Source organism: Hemiscyllium ocellatum, chromosome X (assembly GCF_020745735.1).
Source record: "Hemiscyllium ocellatum isolate sHemOce1 chromosome X, sHemOce1.pat.X.cur, whole genome shotgun sequence".
Lineage (NCBI taxonomy): Eukaryota > Metazoa > Chordata > Chondrichthyes > Orectolobiformes > Hemiscylliidae > Hemiscyllium > Hemiscyllium ocellatum.
This window is the reverse complement of record NC_083453.1, coordinates 17,221,284-17,240,971: the sequence shown is the minus strand read 5'-3', so window position 1 is coordinate 17,240,971 and position 19,688 is coordinate 17,221,284. Positions and strand designations below refer to the sequence as shown.

The following is a 19,688-nucleotide window of genomic DNA, read 5'->3' as shown; positions in this document are numbered from 1 at the left end:
ACCACAGAGCAAGGAGATTCAATCAACACACTTCAAGATCACAAAGGATTCTGTTTCTCCTTGATGTGTAAAGGCACCTTCTGGTCATAAAGCAGAAGGGTGGTAAGTGGGAAGAAGTGGGATTTTGTGAAGGCTTCAGAATCTCCCTGTTGACAGGCTGACACTGACTGGGTCTCCCACTCAGCCCAATGTAGAGTCTGGGGGTTTGGCTCAGTCACCCTTGGGTTACAGCATAGCCTTATACAGGTCGTGCTTTTAAAGTGGTTTGTGAGTTCTACATCTGCCGAATCTCACTGCGAGCTTAAGTATCATCTTGCATGTGCTCCATAAGGTTACTGTTAATTCAATGGCCCTGAGGTTTGGATGTATAAAACATATGGGTGGAGCAAATATAAATATCCCACCTAGAGATTCACATAGAGAGAGAAATAGAGAAAACGCTACCTCATTCACTGAGAGGGTAACAGAAAGACGAAATAAAACACTTCCCTATTCACCCAGTGCAATGAACACAATACAGGAAGAGACATATTTACAGGCAGTTAGAGCAAAAGAGGATACTTGATGATCAAAGAGGTACAATATATCATAAAGAACATCATCTCTGGGCAGGCTGCTGATGTACCCTCATGCCTTCCAGCAAATAGGCCACAATTATTAACTTCAAACCTGATGGCACCAACAAGTGAATGGCAGACAGGTCAATGCCTGTGTGTAACATAACAACAAGAGGGAAAGAGAGGGAAAACCTGGAGGAGCAGGGATTTAATATTTCATTCCAAATGGTTGAATGACTCAAATTCTGACTGATAAGATTTCACAGCAGCAAATGTTAAAGTTTCACACTGACAGTCTTAGCCAAAAATGTGCCTTTGAATGAGGAATAGATTTCTAATTTGCAAAGGTGTCATTTTTCTTACAGGACCACATGGTGCAGAATGACCACACGGGCTGTACATGGAGCACTGGAGGTATACAGTCATACAAGACACTGGAGCGGGGCATTGCCTAAGCACTGCTGGGCCTGAATGATCGAATGCAATGGTATTGAGTACTCAGCCCACTCATTGTCCATCTCTGACTCACCAGCTCGCACTGTGAACCTCCCTTGCTTGCCTCCTTCCCCTCACCAACCCTCTCTCAAGCCCTCTCTTTGGCTTCGGAAAAGGAAGGGATAAGTGAGACGGAGTATCTGAGGGCAGCAGTGAGCACGAGAGCGAGGCAGTGAGTGAGAGGATCCAAGCCGAGATGGATGTGACTGAACCTTGTGCAGGTAAGAAGTCTTGGCTCTGGGCTAGACAGGTGGCGAGGACCCTACATTGCTTCTATTTGAAAAGGCTCACCACACTTTGTGCTCTTCAGGCACCCAACAGGCCAGCTGCAGTCCTTTCCCCTGGATCAAGGACCCCAGGGATAGAGGGTATGCCCACTAAGATCTGTGGGTGTTAGTGGGTGAGGGCATTGGCGGAAAGCATGATGGTGGAGCTTTCCACATGGCAAACCCCTGCCCCAGAATGAGACTTATGACTGAGTCACTGTGTGAGAGTCAGCGTGCAGGACTCAGTCACAAGCAGAAGAGATTCAGCGAGCAGGAGAAGAGCGCGGAGTGAAAGTGTGCCAGACAGAGGCATCAAGAGGGGGCAAGTGTACTTTATCCTGGGTGGTGTTAAGTTGTTGGAGCTGCCCCCATCCAGGCAAGTGGGGAATATTCCATCACACTCCTGACTTGTGCCTGGACAGGCTTTGTGGAGTCAGGAGGGAAGTTACTCACCACAGTATTCCCAACCTCTGACCCTGCTCTTGCAGCTACAGTTATTGATTAATAGTGATGCACATTAAGGGGTGAGATATGGTGAACAGGGAGAGGCTGGCAAATGGGGAATGGGCAGGATGAGGGGAATGGCTGTGACTAGAGAGAGTGTATTGAGCAGGGAACAGGAGAGATGGTGAGCGAGGAGAGGATGTGAGATGCTGGGTGGGTAGAGAGGGGATGGTGAGTGTGGAGGCCTCAGGGGGTGGAAGGCAAGTAGGATGTGTTAGTAAGTGGGTAACATTTAGTTATGAAACAGATTGGGAATTACAATTGGTGTACTGTGGACAGTTTCTAATATTTCCATCTTTTATGGTTTTTTTTGTATCTACCAGCATGCCATTTGAAGAAATCACAATGCATCATTAAGCCTCTTCTTAACTGGACTGCGATTAGAATTTAAATGTTCCAGTTTCCTAATTGTGCCTTACTATTTTTCCAGTAAATATGATTGATCTCAGGTGATCAAAGAAATCCACGTGATAGTCAATGATACGGAAATGGTAAATTCAAAGAAGCTTAAATTGAATTGAAAGTGTAGGTCAAGCAGGTTTAAACTGGGAAAACGGAGGTCAGGAGCCTTCACTTCACAGAGAACAATCAACAGTTGGACTGCTTTCCCAAATTTAGGTAGATGCAAAGAACCTAGAAATCATTAATGCTGTGATGAAGGACTCTTGATTCCTCCTCGTTGCAAGGACTCTTAACCCTCCTCATATTATTATCTTAGGAGTTCAAATTGCATCTTTGAGGCCTGCGATCCACATTGTGTCCTCTGACTGAGTGGTTCAGGAAGTTCATGTGCATCACCATTAACCAGAAAGAGTGGCTACAAGAACAGGGTCAGAGGTTGGGAATCCTGCAGTGAATAACTCATCTCCTGACTCCCCAAAGCCTGTCCACATCTACAAGATGCAACTCAGGAGTGTGATGGAATACTCCCCACTTGCCTGGATGGGGGCAGCTCCAACAACACTCAAGAAGCTCGACACCACCCAAGACAAAGCAGCCTTGCTTGACCGACATGCTAACCATCACCTTCAACATTGTGCATCGGTGGTGAGGAGAGTCAATGGCAGCAGTGCAAACCATCTACAAGATGCACTGCAATAACTCACCAAGGCACATTAGACAGCATCTTCCAAACCTACAACCACTTCCATCTTGAAGGACAAGGGCAGCAGATACATGGGAACACCATCCCCAGCATGTCCCCCTCCGAGCCCCTCACCCTACTGACTTGGAAATATATCGCCGTTCCTTCAGTGTCGCTGGGTCAAAATCCTGGAATTCTCACCCTAAGGGCATTGTAGGTCTATCTACATCACATGGACTGCAGCGGTTCAAGAAGGCAGCTCAACACCATCTCCTCAAGGGGCAACTTGTGATGCTAACATCTCATGAATAAGTAACAGTGAAAATCTAATTTTAATATCAAATATCAATATTACTTCCCCCCAGAGTTGTTACAACTCCAACATTGTCCCAGAATCTCCAGAAATGAATTTTCAGTCCCCGGTCACTGCTTTGAACAACGTGGGAGGTAAAATCAAAGGTACCTAGCAATAATTGCATTGCTTGTGTTTCCTTTAGATCTTCTGCTCATTCACCATAAGGAAAGTATCGGGGCTTGGAGTTCATGGGATTTAAACTTCAGGACTACAGTCAACCGGAGTTATAAACCTATCCTTTTAATACTGTCATTCCTGACATCTAGGTATTAATTATGAAAGTAGTTAATGAACTATTGCATTTGCCACAAATCCAACGACCTTGAGTTTGAGCTCTACCTGCCTTGATTCTATTCTTCTTTCACCCCCCCAACACACACACACACACACCCTCATTCTATTTGAGGTTCACTGACGATATGAAAATAATACTCGCAGGCACTTCCTCATGTAAAAATCATCATTATAATTCACACAGAAACATTACAGAAAAGAATCTCCACATTGAATAAATGGAACAATCGTTTATCAAAAGGATACAAACAAAATAAGTGAATTAATTCAGGGAAATAGTGTGTAATGTTAGCTCATAATCAACATCAATATTGACACAATATAAAAATGGAACCACATACTGCAAGAAGTCACTGATGATATTTAACATCTGTTATGAACACAAACATGTACGTTTCCTGATGGCATCGTGCAATTCTGATTAACGTAGAGAAGGAGAATCCATGGTTTCAATCGCCAATCTGTGTCAGGTTTAACTTGATTTCACCTGGGACAGTCATAGGATCACATAGGACTGGTGTTTATGTTCCACTCGAGCCATTCCCAACTTATCCCATCTAAATCCATCATTATAAAACTCTCTACTCCTTCTTCCTCATATGCTTGTCCAGGTTCCACTTAAATGCATTTATACAATTCCGTTTAACCACTCCCTGTGGGAGTGAGTTCCACTTTCAACACAGGAGCACACTGATCACCTTAAGTGCCGCTGCACCAGGCAGGGGAAGATAAAAAAAAACAACTAGGAATGCCCATTCCTCACAGTCCTCAGTATTCTCGGTGTGAGTGTGTGTCGCTCAAGTGATGATGGGACTGGGTTCAGATGGGAAGTTCCTACAGTTCTTGTGTACGGTCAGAAAGGATGGCCTCTTGGACCAGGCATCAGAGAACATCTAGCACCCACAGAACAGTCCTCCAACAAGACTGGCAGTCCAAAGAATTGAAGGAACCTGAAGAGAGTGAAAACTCAGTCAAGTGCCAAGTGCCTGCACTGCAAACACATTCACCTAAAGAAGCTCCCTCAGATGTGTCAGGCTGTTAAAATGCAATTTGAAAGGAGACATTTCAAGAAACAGATTCAAATGCTTTAAAATTCTCTCCCTTCTTCCTGCTGAAAGTTGGCAGATTCAAAGCCTAAAAAATGTTTGACCCTCTCTGATCTGGCTGGTTAAACTGAAAACCCAAGACCTTCAAGAGTTGCAATGGCAACTGGTCAGGACTGACAATGGAACCCAACTGTCACAAGACACTGAAGTCCACAGGAGGAACTGCAGACTGCTCTGTGCTAAGCACTCACACTTAACTGTCACTGGCAAACTTCTGGTAATGCTGAAATGCTTTCCCCAAAGCAAATACTACATGGTACAGTACTTGTCACCAGCACAGAAAGTCCCTGCATTTTACGCTTCTCTTTCAATAACTATCAAGATTAACCTAAGGAATTATTGAATATTCCAACACTGAAACATTGTGTAGTCTGTTTCTCTCCACGTCAGTCTTCTAAGCTGAATGCAATCTCCTGTTCATTCTTTATGCCCATTCACATATGTCCTTCAAGCTGAAGTGCGTAAAGATGTTTTTCTGTCTTTTCATTTCACTTACCTTCATTGCAAATAAGAGCTGCATTTTTTAAAAAATGAACTAAGAGATACGTGCAGTCTATGTGGATGGAGTCACACAGGAGTATAGAACCATCGACAGGGTATAGGTCAGGCTGTAATACTGTCAATTAGAATCGAGAGCTTATTACTCATCATGCAAATACGTTTTGTCTTTTCACCATAGAGATGTGCACCTTCTGCCTTTATCCGCCTTTGACCTAGTACATTTCTGTTTTGAATTGTATACAGATAAACAATGCCATCAGTCTATCTCCAACAGATTCCCATCCAGAGTTCATTTCATTACAGAAGCAATGTGACTGTCCTTCATCAACTGAGAGCTGTGGTCCCAGATGCGAAGACCATTTGAATAGTCAAGAGGTACTGGAGATATTTACATTCATCTAAGGATGAAGGGAAAGACCTGGCCCTTCCAGTGGTATTTGAATCTTGAATTGATTCATGCAGATCTGGAATTTGAAAAGGTGGGAAAGCAGGAAATAATAGGTACTCATCGCAAACAATGATTTTAAATCTCTGATCAGTATTAGGAGGAACACAGGCAGAGAAAACCAGAAAAACATTTGGCCATTTACTCTGCTGGATTACACTTGTTAGAGGCAAGTTTAGAGGGAGATAGTTCACTGCTTAAAGGTCAATTGTGCTGTTTTAAACTACTAGACAAGGGCATGAAATAATTTGGGCTTGAGAAGCAAGTGGTTGAATAGGTTACATGTTAAATGGCTGCTTAGAAAGAAATTCAATGTGAATTGTGGCTGCATAAAATGCCAGACTGGTGGCCCAAAGATGACAACCTGTTGAGAGTGGATGGTAAGCAAATTGGAAAATATGTCGTCTGCAACAGGCAGAATCCAAGGTCACAGGTGAGCTGCACACTTGTCCTGATTATTCTTTGTGGACACGGGGCACGTAACTTTATCTGCTGGGTCACTTCCTTAACTGGTGATGTGCCACTCCCATGCCAAGCACCCTTTCATTAGCAGAGTGTGAGGTGCCTGTTCAACTCCTTTCAGTCAGATTGCTGAAAACATACTCAGGCAGGTAACAAATGAACAGACTCAAAGATTTCTTCATACTTGCAGGAACTGTGATTCCTAGAGAGAGAGAGATACACACCCACAGACCATGGTGTGTGGAGACTTATGGCTAGAGTGTCAACATGTTATCTACTTGTCACCAGCTGGGAGCTAAATAAACTGGTTGTTCACTAATAACCTTGACCAGTACTCGCTGTGCGATGGTGACTAGCTCATGCTGTGACTACAGGGGTTGTGGCTGTGAGGGGGACAGTAGAACCACAGTCGTAATCCAGATCCACAACGGTGTGAATGTTTGTGTTCAGACTACTCATGGATGTCGCTGTCTGCCGATCTCGGATACTCTGAATGTAGCTCTAAAGAAACATGGAGAAAAATTAATTACTCTAAAAAAGTATAGGGCAGCAAAAGGCTGTTCCACACATCATGTCCCTGCTGGCTCTTTGAAGAAGCTAGCCAATTAATTCCATCCCCTTTGTCTTTATTTCCAATTTTTCCCCGTTAGGTATTTCTCAAATTCTGTATTTAAGACAATGATTGCATCATACAATGCATTCCAGATCCCAGCAACTCACTGAGTGATATTTGTTTTTCCCTCATACGTTCTTCCGTCAGTGGAAATTGCAGCAGTCACCATGTTCCTGAAGGAATCGGAAGAATTTCCACCAGTGTTTCTGAGGTTTTCATGTCTGACACCCACTTCTGTCAGAAAGCAAAAGCTGGAGCCAACATCCTGAACCACACTGTCGCACGCCCAATCCCCTACACACTCCTGAAAAGACCATACAACCATCGGAACAGAAGTAGGCCATTCAGCCCATCGAGTCAGCTCTGCCATTCAATGTGATCACAGCTGATCTGATCATCCTCAACCCCACTTTCCTGCCTTTTCCCCATACACCCTCGATTCCCTTCCTGATTAAAAATCTGTCTGTCTCAGCCTTGAATACACTCAATGACCCAGCCTTGACAGCTCTCTGCAGTAAAGAATGCCATAGATTCACTACCGTCTGAGAGAAGGAATGCCTCCTCATCTCTGTCTTAAATGTGGGAGCCCTTATTCTGAGATGATGCCCTCTGGTCTCAGATTCTCCCCCAACGGGAAACAAGCTTTCCGCATCTAGCCTTAGTCTGCTAAGAATCTTGTATGTTTCAATAAGGTCACCTCTCATTCTTCTAAACTCCAATGAGGACAGGCCCAACCTACTCACCCTCTCCTCATTAGACAGTCCCTCCATGCCTGGGATCAGCCGAATGAATCTTCTCTGGATTGCCTCCCTTGTCAGTCTATCTTTCCTTAGGTAAGGGACACAAACCTGTTCACAGTATTTCAGCTGTGGTCTGATTGGTGTCTTGTACAGTTTTAGCAAAACCTCCCTGTTTTTGTACGTCATTCCCTTTGAAATAAAGGTTAACATTCGATTTACCTTCCCTATTACCCACTGAACTCGGATACCAGCTTTTAATGATTCATGGTTGAGAACTCCCAACTCCCTCCACTCCATAGTATCCTGCAGTCTTCCTCCAGTTAAGTAATGTTCCTGCTCCTCCAAGCAGGCTGCACAAGTAAGCAGGAATACCAATAGAACATCAGTTGGGAACAGAATGGTAGAACTCTTATTCCACTGGCACTTCACTGAGATTAAGCCAAGCAGAAAATCCCAGCCTCACTGCCTTGGCTCACTCCTGAAGGATGACACATGGATAGTTGACGTTCATGGAATCACACCTTGCAAGGATTCACCACTGTCAGGGAGAGGAACAACACTAGCTGGATGTGGAGTGGACGTCCTGTTCCTATATTGCATCGCTCTGTCATAGTTCGCTCACATGAACACACAAACATCTACCTTTAATCATAGCACTGGGGATATTTTTGGATTCACTATCTGACTTTAGAAAAGGGGTTCGTAGCAAAGTTGGCTAAATAGAGAGTGTATGGTTTGGAATAATGCAAACAGCATGGAATCGATTCCTGTTCTAGCCAACGTAGATTTGGGCCTGCCCCTGAGAATGGAAGGCAATGGCAACCCAACACTGACACATACTGCCAAGAAATCAATTTAGGATGAAGCATCAGTAGGTCATGAGCCCAGGAAAGCTTCAGGCAGAGCATGCATGGACTGGAATGGAATGTGACTCAATTCCTGTGTTCAAATTGGTTTGATTTATTTGGATGGAGAAGTTGAGGTAAATCACATAGATACCTTTGAATGGAAGATAAGGCCATGAGGGAAAAGGGTTATGCTGATGGGTTCAATGAGGAAGGGTGAGAAGGTGGTCATGTGGACCATAAATTGATTTTTCAGGCCGAATGGCCTGTTTAGGTGCCATGTAACCTGTGTAATTCTACATAACCACGTAGCTTAACAGGGAGCAGAAGAATAAAAATGCTAAGATTAGAGGTTTTCTGTTCTCCCTTATCATTCTAATATCCCAAGGATAAGAGTTTGACTTTGAATACTTTACCGGTGAAAGGATGTCTCCCGTGTACCGTTTGACTGGGTATGGCTTCCTGCGATATGTGCCCTCCGCCTGAGACGCTCTCTGTCGTTTCTTTGCTTCTTGCTGTCGTATTCTCATCAACTGCACTCGTTTTTGTCGTTTACTGATAATGACTACAGGAAGAAGAAAGCATTAGTGGCAATAGAATTTGTTTTAATAGCTCTAATCCCCTCTCCTTGTCTTGACCTAACCTCTACAAGATGGCTCCATCTTTACTCAAGAATAGGACAATTGAGCCAAGTCATACTTCTGTCATTCTCATTTGCTTTTCTCGGTGGAGTCAACAGTAAATCAGCATGGCCAGAAGAAGATTGGACCCAACAATGTGCTTTGGCAAGAAACTGGTCATCAAACAACGAGTAGAACAATTGAACCCAGAGCAACACCAATCAGCTCTCTCTACCTGGTCCCAAAGGGTTTTCCCAGCCAAAATACTCATGATCAGCATCAATGTAACATGAACTGAAAAGAACAATTTAATGAGTCCTTTGAATCCCATAATATATCCATGCTGAAGCACTGATTGTTCAATGTGAGAATCAGTTGCTAAGATCATCATCCAGTGTGTTCCACATCACACAAACTAGCAATGTACCATGTTTGATCTCAGGTCTGGCTTGAATTAAGTAGAGGAGCACTGGGAACAATAGAATTGGTCTCAGACCACCCTACCCTGATCACAGAAAGGGACATGTGGTGGTGGGGAGGGGTGAGTGGGATAATCATTAAGGTTTCTAACCCAATCACTGCCCAGTGACTTTTGCCATAAAGTGTATGCATGCATGCACTAGATGACAGCAAGCTCAGGCCGTGTTAGACAATAATTATCTATCGACACTCACTGTCACATCCCTCCAACAGTATCCTCATGGCAGTCTATTTGGTTAGAGGGTAGAGAAGTAGAAAACCCTTTCTTACCAGTTTTGAGCTGGCCTTACCTTCAGTGTGTGAATAGCCTTCAGCTGTCAGCTTCCATTGGACCAGAATCCCCAGTATGCTCAGCACTGGCCAGATGGCAAGGATCACCCAACTGTACCAACAAATGGGCAATGAAGGAGTGATCTTGAGCCTCTCATAGACATATATTGCCAACGAAAACAGCTCGATGAAGTAGTCCACAGTCAGTGTGATGATGGCGCCACCAAAAACTGCAGTAGAGATAATGGTGAAGAGCTTTTGCCACTGTAAAGTTAAGACAGCAAACAGCATGCCGACACCAATGAGAAGGCCCACTGGCACCCAGATGGTGTGCGGGTGGTAGAACTGCTCCATCACAATGAGGGTGACAGTTGCTACCAGCAGGCCAAGAACGAGGCCAATCATGAAGAGCCCAACACTACGGACAAGCATGGTGACCAGTCCGCACAGGATTCCGATGCCAAGGCCAATACCAGCACTGGCCTCCACACTCAGCTGAATGTCCAGAACCCGCTCCTTGTAACAGAGTAGGAAAATGATGATGGAGCCAAACATCAGCCCACAGAGGAACATGACAGCCTTGAAACAGCGATAACCTGCAACAAAGTTTGAAAAGGTAACATTAATCACTTTTACCACACTAAAGCAATGACAGTCAGGCAACCTGATGCTAAATTACAGGTTCACACCACTCTTAGTAACGAACAGACAACAGGAATCCCTATCCCGAAACATTATGAAGCAGAGAAATTGCTGCTAAAACCAACTCTGAGCTCCACACAATGATGGAGATTTTGTTAATTATTTAATCACTACCCTGAGGCATGTTAAATCATGGAGTCATACAGCATGGAAACAGATCCTATGGTCCAACTAGTCCATGACGACCATGTTCCCAAACCAAACTGGTCACACTTGCCTGCATTTGACCCATATCTTTCCAATTCATGTACTTATCCAAATGTCTTTTAAATGATGTAACTGTACCCACATCCACCACTTCCTCTGGAAGTTCATTCCATACACAAACCATACTGTGTTTAAAAAAGGTTGCCCCTCGTGTCCTTTTTAAATCTTTCTCCTCTTAAAAATATGCCCCCCTAGTTTTGAAATCCCCCACCCTAGAGTAAAGACCCTAGCTATTCATCTTATCTATACCCCTCACGATTTTATAAACCCATATAAGGGCACCCTCAACCTCCTATGTTCCACGAGAAATGTCTCAGCCGATCCAGCCTATTTTAATAACTCAAACCCTCCGTTCCAGGCAACATCCTGGTAAATCTTTTCTGAACCCTCTCCAGGTTAATAATATCCTTCCTATAACAGGGTGACCAGAACTGGACACAGTATTCCAGAAGAGGCCTCACCAATGTCCTGTACAACTTCAACATGATGTCCCAACTCCTATACTCAAAATGAGCAATGAAGGCGTCCGTGCTAAACACCTTCTTAACCACGCCGTCTACCTGTGACTCACGCTTCAAAGAATTATATACCTGAATCCCTAGGTCTCTTTGTTCTGCAACACTACCCAGGGCCCTAACATTAATGATTTCAGTCCTGCCCTTTTTTTGTTTTACCATAACGCAATACCTCGCATTTATCCAAATTAAACTCCACCTGCCACTTCTCAGCCCAGTGACCCAGCTGATCAAGTTGTAACCTTAAATAACCTTCACTGTCCACCATACCGCCAATCTTGGTGTCATCCACAAAATTACTTACCATGCCTCCTAAATTCTCATCCAAATCATTTATAGAAGTGACAAACAAAAGTTGATAAACAGGTCTTTTAAAGATGTCACTGCCCAACAGAAGCTCTGAGGATAGTCACCGAACTGAACCATTCATTCTATTTCTTTCCCCACAGACGATGACTGACCTGCTGAAGTGTTCCAATGGTTTTTTTGTTTTCTTTCAGATTAACCATCTGTGGTTCAGTTTGGGGCAACAACTCATCACTGGCCTGCAAGGTTTCTTTGATAGTTTGGAATCTTTCGAGATTTAAGACAAATTGATCTGTAACAACTTGCACTTACATAAGACCTCGAACACACAGACTAACTGGATGCACTTTACAGTTAAGTGTACAGAAATCAGATAGGAAAGGGGAATTGGGAGAGACAATCAGAAATTTGTCAGAGTGATAAGAATTTCTTGCCTTTCCCCCATAATCCTCGATTTCCTTCCTGACTAAAAATCTGTCTGTCTCAGCCTTGAATATACTGCCAGCTTCGACAGCCTTTTGTGGGAAAGCATTCCACAGATTCACTCCCTTCAGGAAACATCCTTTCTCACCTCTGTCTTAAGTGGGTGATCCCTTATTCTGAGGTGATGCCCTTTGGTCAGAGGCACTCCCACACATGGGGAAACAACCTCTCCAGATCTCCCCTGTCGAGTCCCCTAATATGATGGGGAACGCTCAAGAGGCCAGAATTAAGTGACCGTAGATATCTCAAAGGTTTGTAGGAGATGACAGAGGTAAGGAGTCTTTGGCTAAGATGGGAGAGATAAGAATGGAACCAGGAGAGAGCAGATCCCACCAACAGCTGGACAACCATGGAGGGTTGTTGAAGGAGGATGGTATGGTCACCATGACAACAGTTGCAGATAGATCAAGGAGGGAAAGTTTACCTTTGTCCCAAGCACACACAATGTGGACCAACAAAGGAGAGATCAGGACATATTATTGATGGTATGAAGTTAAATACAGTGGATGTCCAAAGAGTCTTGGGGGTCAGATGCATAACTCTTTGAAATGCCACAAACAAGTACAGAAAATAATCCAGAAAGCTAATGGAATGTTGGCCTTTATATCGAGAGGGCTGGAGTACATTATGCAGCAGATATACAAAACCCTGGTTAGAGCCCACTTAGACTACTGAGAGCAGATCCGGGCACCACACCTTCAGAAGGCTTTATTGGCCTCGGAGGGAGTACAACATAGGTTTACAAGAATGATACCTGGATTTCAAGGGTTATGTTATGAGGAGAGATAATACAAATTCGGGCTGTTTTCTCTCAAGTTTAGAAGGTTAAGGGGTGATCTGATCGAAGTCTTTAAGATATTGACAGGGTAAATTAAGATAAACTATTTCCACTGGTTGGGATTCTAGAACCATGGGGTATAGTCTGAGAATTAGGGCCAGACCGTTCAGGAGAGATATTAGGAAGTACTTCTATCCACATGGTGGTAGATATTTGGAACTCTTTTCCACAAATGGCAGTGAACCTGGATCAATTGTTAATTTTACATCTGAGTTAGATAAATATTTGTTAAGCAAAGGTATCAAGGGATATGGGCCAAAGGCAGGTATATGGAGTTAGGCCACAGATCAGCCATGATCTCAGTGAATGATGGCACAGACTCAATGGGGCTGAATGGCCTACTCCTGTTCCTATGTCACTGGGGACTGTGATAATAACTGTTTCAGTACTGTGACAGGGGCAGAGGTCTGGTTGGATGGGTTCAAACATGGAGTTCTGGAATAAATGATAGGAACAGATTTTGGACACAGCAACACTTTCAAAGACAGAAAAGGATGCCTTTTTCAACACTTCATTGGACCTGCTGTCTAACCTACTGGGATGTGCTTTAAGAGAACAGATATTTTATTGACCACATATTTCCAACGTAATCTCTAACTTCACAATCACAGTATTCTCCTTTAAGGATAAGACGCACTGTTACAAAGACTTTGCTGCAAATTGACTTTAGTAACAAAGCCGACTGGCAGGGGGTACCACTGTGCATTTGTCGGTAACTGAGCAGGTGAACCACAAGACAGCAGCACAAAGGCAATAGAGGAATCACATCGGACAAACAAAACCCATAATCCAGTAACGTGGAAATCATTTTACCTTTTCTTTAAAATGGTCCCTCATTTTCATATTAGTTGGTCATATGACAGGATATTTAAAGCAGGGTCGTGGTAAAGGGTCGAGAGCCATGGTGTGTTTGTTGACTGCATCACCAGAATGTTTTTTTTAAAAACTCGGGCAGCAGCCTTAAGCCACGTTTGGCTTCAAACTCCGACTTAATTTACTCCAGTTTCACATCTGCATTGTTCAACCATGGTGATATCACAAAGTAAGCTGCAACCTTTCACCTAGTTTCCTCAGTTAAAATCTGACAGTGTCTCACATTGACTGCATGTCATAAAATTCTCCAGTCACCACACTAGCTTGTGTAATGAATCACTGGCACATCTATAATAATCACTGACAGGCAGCCTGGAATATACAGTAAACAACTCGCAGAGACACACGCAGAAGTCGTGTAAAAGAGCCAAGAGCAGGATGAAGCTCGCAGCTTTTCCTCCAAAATGGCAAAAGCAAAATGGGTCCAACATTTTTGTTTGTCGATAATGCTGGCACATCAAATTGCTCTGCAGCTGTGTATGTTGAAGTGGTTGAAAATTATCCACGTTTAGGTTCCGCATTCTTTTTCTTTTCTCAATTGCATTCGTATTAACTGGCAGCAATAGCACCTGTTACTAATCCCAACAGATTTGATCCAGATCTGTACACATCAGGCACTTAACAAACAGGGCTGTGCAGCCTTAAGCTTGGTTCAGAATCTGAGAAGACTATATGAACTCCCTCTATTTGGATGGGAAGGATCCAATTAAGTTGTCTTACACCAGCTCATTCTTTTACTGCCTTCTCAGTTTCATTAAGTAATCTGAATGTTTAATCCATCACAGACTTGGTCAGTTCAATAAATTCCAGCATCAAAGGTTCCTGCAAGAGGTTTAAACTGACAGCCATTTTGTAATTCTCAAAATGGAGGCTATCAGATGATTGGTTATATCATTAATTTCTTCCTGAAAAGTTGCTTAAAAATAGTGGAATAGAAAATTCCCTTTCAGATATGCAAGTGCTTATTGAGTAAGTCTGTGATTGTCCTAATTTAGAGGCAAATGCTTGAGAATTTAACATCAGGATTACTCACTGTAAATGTCAACAACCCGATTAACTGCAATTGAAGCCCATTTCTGTGTCAGATATCACAAGGTGATATGAAAAGGCACATATTGAAGAGAGCTGAAAATGTGTTGCTGGTTAAAGCACAGCAGGCCAGGCAGCATCCAAGGAACAGGAAATTCGACGTTTCGGGCCAGAGCCCTTCATCAGGAATGAGGAGAGGGTGCCAGGCAGGCTAAGATAAAAGGTAGGGAGGAGGGACTTGGGGGAGGGGCGATGGAGATGTGATAGGTGGAAGGAGGTCAAGGTGAGGGTGATAGGCCGGAGTGGGGTGGGGGCGGAGAGGTCAGGAAGAAGATTGCAGGTTAGGAGGGCGGTGCTGAGTTCAAGGGAATCGACTGAGACAAGGTGGGGGGAGGGGAAATGAGGAAACTGGAGAAATCTGAGTTCATCCCTTGTGGTTGGAGGGTTCCCAGGCGGAAGATGAGGCGCTCTTCCTCCAACCGTCGTGTTGTTATGTTCTGGCGATGGAGGAGTCCAAGGACCTGCATGTCTTCGGTGGAGTGGGAGGGAGAGTTAAAGTGTTGAGCCACAGGGTGGTTGGGTTGGTTGGTCCGGGCGTCCCAGAGGTGTTCCCTGAAGAGTTCCGCAAGTAGGCGGCCCGTCTCCCCAATATAGAGGAGGCCACATCGGGTGCAGCGGATGCAATAGATGATGTGTGTGGAGGTGCAGGTGAATTTGTGGCGGATATGGAAGGATCCATTGGGGCCTTGGAGAGAGGTAAGGGAGGAGGTGTGGGCGCAAGTTTTGCATTTCCTGCGGTTGCAGGGGAAGGTGCCGGGAGTGGAGGTTGGGTTGGTGGGGGGTGTGGACCTGACGAGGGAGTCACGAAGGGAGTGGTCTTTGCGGAACGCTGATAGGGGAGGGGAGGGAAATATATCCCTGGTGGTGGGGTCCGTTTGGAGTTGGCGGAAATGACGGCGGATGATACGCTGTATACGGAGGTTGGTGGGGTGGTAGGTGAGAACCAGTGGGGTTCTGTCTTGGTGGCGGTTGGAGGGGCGGGGCTCAAGGGCGGAGGAGCGGGAAGTGGAGGAGATGCGGTGGAGGGCATCGTCGATCACGTCTGGGGGGAATCTGCGGTCCTTGAAGAAGGAGGCCATCTGGGTTGTACGGTATTGGAACTGGTCCTCCTGGGAGCAGATGCGGCGGAGTCGAAGGAATTGGGAATATGGGATGGAGTTTTTACAGGGGGCAGGGTGGGAGGAGGTGTAGTCCAGGTAGCTGTGGGAGTCAGTCGGTTTATAGTAGATGTCTGTGTTGAGTCGGTCGCCCGAGATAGAAATGGAAAGGTCTAGGAAGGGGAGGGAGGAGTCTGAGACAGTCCAGGTGAATTTGAGGTCGGGATGGAAGGTGTTGGTAAAGTTGATGAACTGTTCGACCTCCTCGTGGGAGCACGAGGCAGCGCCGATACAGTATCGATGTAGCGGAGGAAAAGGTGGGGGGTGGTGCCAGTGTAGTTGCGGAAGATGGACTGTTCCACATATCCTACAAAGAGACAGGCGTAGCTGGGGCCCATGCGGGTGCCCATGACAACTCCTTTAGTTTGGAGGAAGTGGGAGGATTGGAAAGAGAAGTTGTTCAGGGTGAGGACCAGTTCAGTCAGTCGAAGGAGGGTGTCAGTGGAAGGGTACTGGTTGGTGCGGCGGGAAAGGAAGAAGCGGAGGGCTTTGAGTCCTTCGTGATGGGGGATGGAGGTGTACAGGGACTGGATGTCCATCATGAAGATAAGGCGTTGGGGACCGGGGAAGCGAAAATCATGGAGGAGGCGGAGGGCGTGGGTGGTGTCCCGAACGTAGGTGGGGAGTTCCTGGACTAAAGGGGACAGAACCGTATCGAGGTACGCGGAGATGAGTTCGGTGGGGCAGGAGCAGGCTGAGACAATGGGTCGGCCGGGGCAGGCAGGTTTGTGGATTTTGGGCAGGAGGTAGAAACGGGCGGTGCGGGGTTGTGGGACTATGAGGTTGGAGGCGGTGGATGGGAGATCCCCTGAGGTGATGAGGTTATGGATGGTCTGGGAGACGATGATTTGGTGGTGGGAGGTGGGGTCGTGGTCAAGGGGGCGATAAGAGGAGGCGTCCGCGAGCTGGCGTTTGGCCTCAGCGGTATAAAGGTCGGTGCGCCAAACTACTATCGCGCCTCCCTTGTCTGCCGGTTTGATGGTGAGGTTGGGGTTGGAGCGGAGGGAGTGGAGGGCTGCACGTTCTGAGGGTGAGAGGTTGGAGTGGGTGAGAGGGGTGGACAGGTCCTGCAATCTTCTTCCTGACCTCTCCACCCCCACCCCACTCCGGCCTATCACCCTCACCTTGACCTCCTTCCACCCATCACATCTCCATCGCCCCTCCCCCAAGTCCCTCCTCCCTACCTTTTATCTTAGCCTGCCTGGCACCCTCTCCTCATTCCTGATGAAGGGCTCTGGCCCGAAACGTCGAATTTCCTGTTCCTTGGATGCTGCCTGACCTGCTGTGCTTTAACCAGCAACACATTTTCAGCTCTGATCTCCAGCATCTGCAGACCTCACTTTTTACATATTGAAGCAATCCACACTGACAGCGTTCTAGCCTCTCAAGCATCCCTGGGCTAAAGTTATATTATGCTTCCCCATTAAAGCACAGTAAAGGCACTAATAATAAAGAAACAAAACCGAAATTGCTGGAAAAACTCAGAATGTTTGTTTGCATCTGTGGAGAGAAAGCTACGTTAACATTTCAGGTCCAGTGACCCTTCAGAATTAATAATAAATGAACTTATATCATGTTTTTGATGACATAAGGACATCTCTATAGCAAACAAAGTGCATTTGAAAAGCTGCCACTGTTATAATTCCAGGAACCTGACAGCCAAGATCCTATAAACAGCAATGACCAGATAATCTGGTTTTAGATGATGCCAGCATTAGTTTCAGTACTCTTATGGTTTCCCATCAATGCCTAGAGTTTTAGTATTTTTATAGTCAATTGCCAGTGACCAGAGTCTAGCATTTTTATAACTACTATCAGTGCCCAATGTTTAGTGTTTCTGTGCTGCTCCTGCCAGTGCCCTGTGTCTCCTGTTTTTCTATTGTTGCTGCATGCGGATCAGCAGTATGCCCGGAGATTGTTGGTACTCAGTTTGGAACACAGATTGTGAATGCGTTATACCGTCAGTCAGATTCACACAAATGCACTTGCTGCAAGCAGTGAGAGTTTAGTGTCAGCCTAGGTTTTGTGCTTAATATAAGCAGCATTCTAAGATGAGGCTGATTAACTCAAGAAAGATCTAGAGTACAGGTAAGCAGAGAGCAACTGACTGAATGGAATAAACGATGGAGAAACACATCTGCAATCCCTTTGACATTCCTTTTTAGCTCCATGGAACTTCAAACAAAATCAAAAGGCAGATTATAATGACCAGATAAAACTTCAAACATTCTTTTTTTTGAAGTAGAAATGGGTAGAATATAATCCAATAAAACCTTTCATTGTGATCACCAGTTAGTATAACTGGTGCCTTTATAGAGCAAATGAGGTTGACATACTGAAACCAAGGAATGCCAGTGATATAGAGAGTTAGAACTGAGTGTAGAGTTCAGACAGCAAACAAAGAATTTAGGAAAATTTTCCAGCTTTCTGTACTTATAAATCTTAATTACTTACCAGATATTCACCAAATAGAATCCGTACAGTGTGGAAGCCGGCCATTCAGTCCATCAACTCTGCACCAACCTTCCAAAGAGCATCCCACATGGACCCAGACTCCCACTCTATACCTGCAACCTCACATTTCCCATGGTTAATCCACCTAGTCTATACATCCCCAGATATTACGGGGAGTTTTAGCACGGCTAATCCATCTTAACCTGCATATCTTTGGACTGTGGGAGGAAACCCACGCAGACACGGGGAGAATGTGCAAACTCCACACAGTGACCCCGAAGGTGGAATTGAATCCAGGTCCCTGGTGCTGTGAGACAGTAATGCTGACCACTGAGCCGCCATGCCACCTGACTAGCTTCTTCTCTTGTAGCAGAACAAGAGTCAAGTCCTCGAGGCTGAAAACAGTCGACAAAGCAAAGGCAATGGAGCACCTTTTTCCCTTCCTAACTCCCTTATCCAACCATCTCCAGCATTTGCTGGAGGCAACAGCTCATTCTTAAAAACAAGCAACTTGGGCCAGTGAGATTAGACAAAACCTCAGGCAATTGAAAAGTCAAATCATAACAATGGGCAAAATGAGTGCAAATAAAAATGAGCTTGGGCTGGGGCAGTGAGAGAGGGAAGGGGAAAATTCATCAAAGCATGTTTTCAGGTGTGTCCATGCATGGTTCCATTGAGGAAGACAGAATGTAAATTTTGTATTCCTCGTCTAAATTGTGTCAATGTGCAGCTCATTGCAAAGTACGCTGGTGACTTCATGCTGAAGGGGAGCTCCAGCAACTTGAATGGCAACTAGCCTGCATCTCTGAAAAGGAGTTTCTTAAAGGGGAGCTCCATTCATTCATGCTTACGTTGCTACAGACTGTGGAAGGCTTGAAGAGAAGAAGCAAAAGCACAGAAGATGGAGTGACAGGTAAGACAGAGGACTCCTAGATGTGGCGCTGTAGGGATTTGTCAAGGAGGAGAGATGCAGTGTTTCCATAGAAAGATATTACTTCCCATCTCAAATCCCACCTCACCTTTAATAGGACTACATGACATTAAGTGAAGCTGCAGATGGTGTGACTGCGGCTCTCTTATCCTCAGCTTTTTAGCTTTCAGATACCCAACAATTGTTGCCTGACCCAGATAGAACAGACCCAGCAATAGACTTTGGACAGCAATAGAAACACAAGAACTATGCTGTAACTGGACAAATCCACTTTCAAATGTGCCATTATCCACCCCCCACCCCACACCCATCCACCCACTTTTACAGTCAGAGTTGTACAACATGTAAACAAACCCTCATCCATGCTGACTAGATATCCTAAATCAATCTAGTCCCATCTACTAGCATTTGGCCATATCCCTCCAAACCCTTCCTATTCATATACCCATCCAGATGCCTTTTAAATGTTGTAATTATACCCACCTCCACCACTTCC

At 45.0% G+C, this 19,688-nt stretch overlaps 1 protein-coding gene across 4 annotated transcripts in view; it reads right to left on the bottom strand.

The window, feature by feature from the left end:
* Positions 1 to 3,818: 3,818 nt before the first annotated feature.
* Positions 3,819 to 19,688, bottom strand: part of LOC132805710 (transmembrane protein 198-like) — a 72,259-nt gene continuing 56,389 nt past the window's right edge. For all 4 annotated transcript variants that reach the window (XM_060820914.1, XM_060820913.1, XM_060820917.1 and 1 more), the window contains exons 3-5: positions 9,658 to 10,233; positions 8,684 to 8,832; positions 3,819 to 6,570 (exon numbers count right to left, since the gene is read on the bottom strand). In XM_060820914.1, the coding sequence (XP_060676897.1) occupies positions 6,427 to 6,570; positions 8,684 to 8,832; positions 9,658 to 10,233 (869 nt within the window). In that variant the 3' untranslated portion in view covers positions 3,819 to 6,426. The remainder of the gene's footprint in view (positions 6,571 to 8,683; positions 8,833 to 9,657; positions 10,234 to 19,688) is intronic.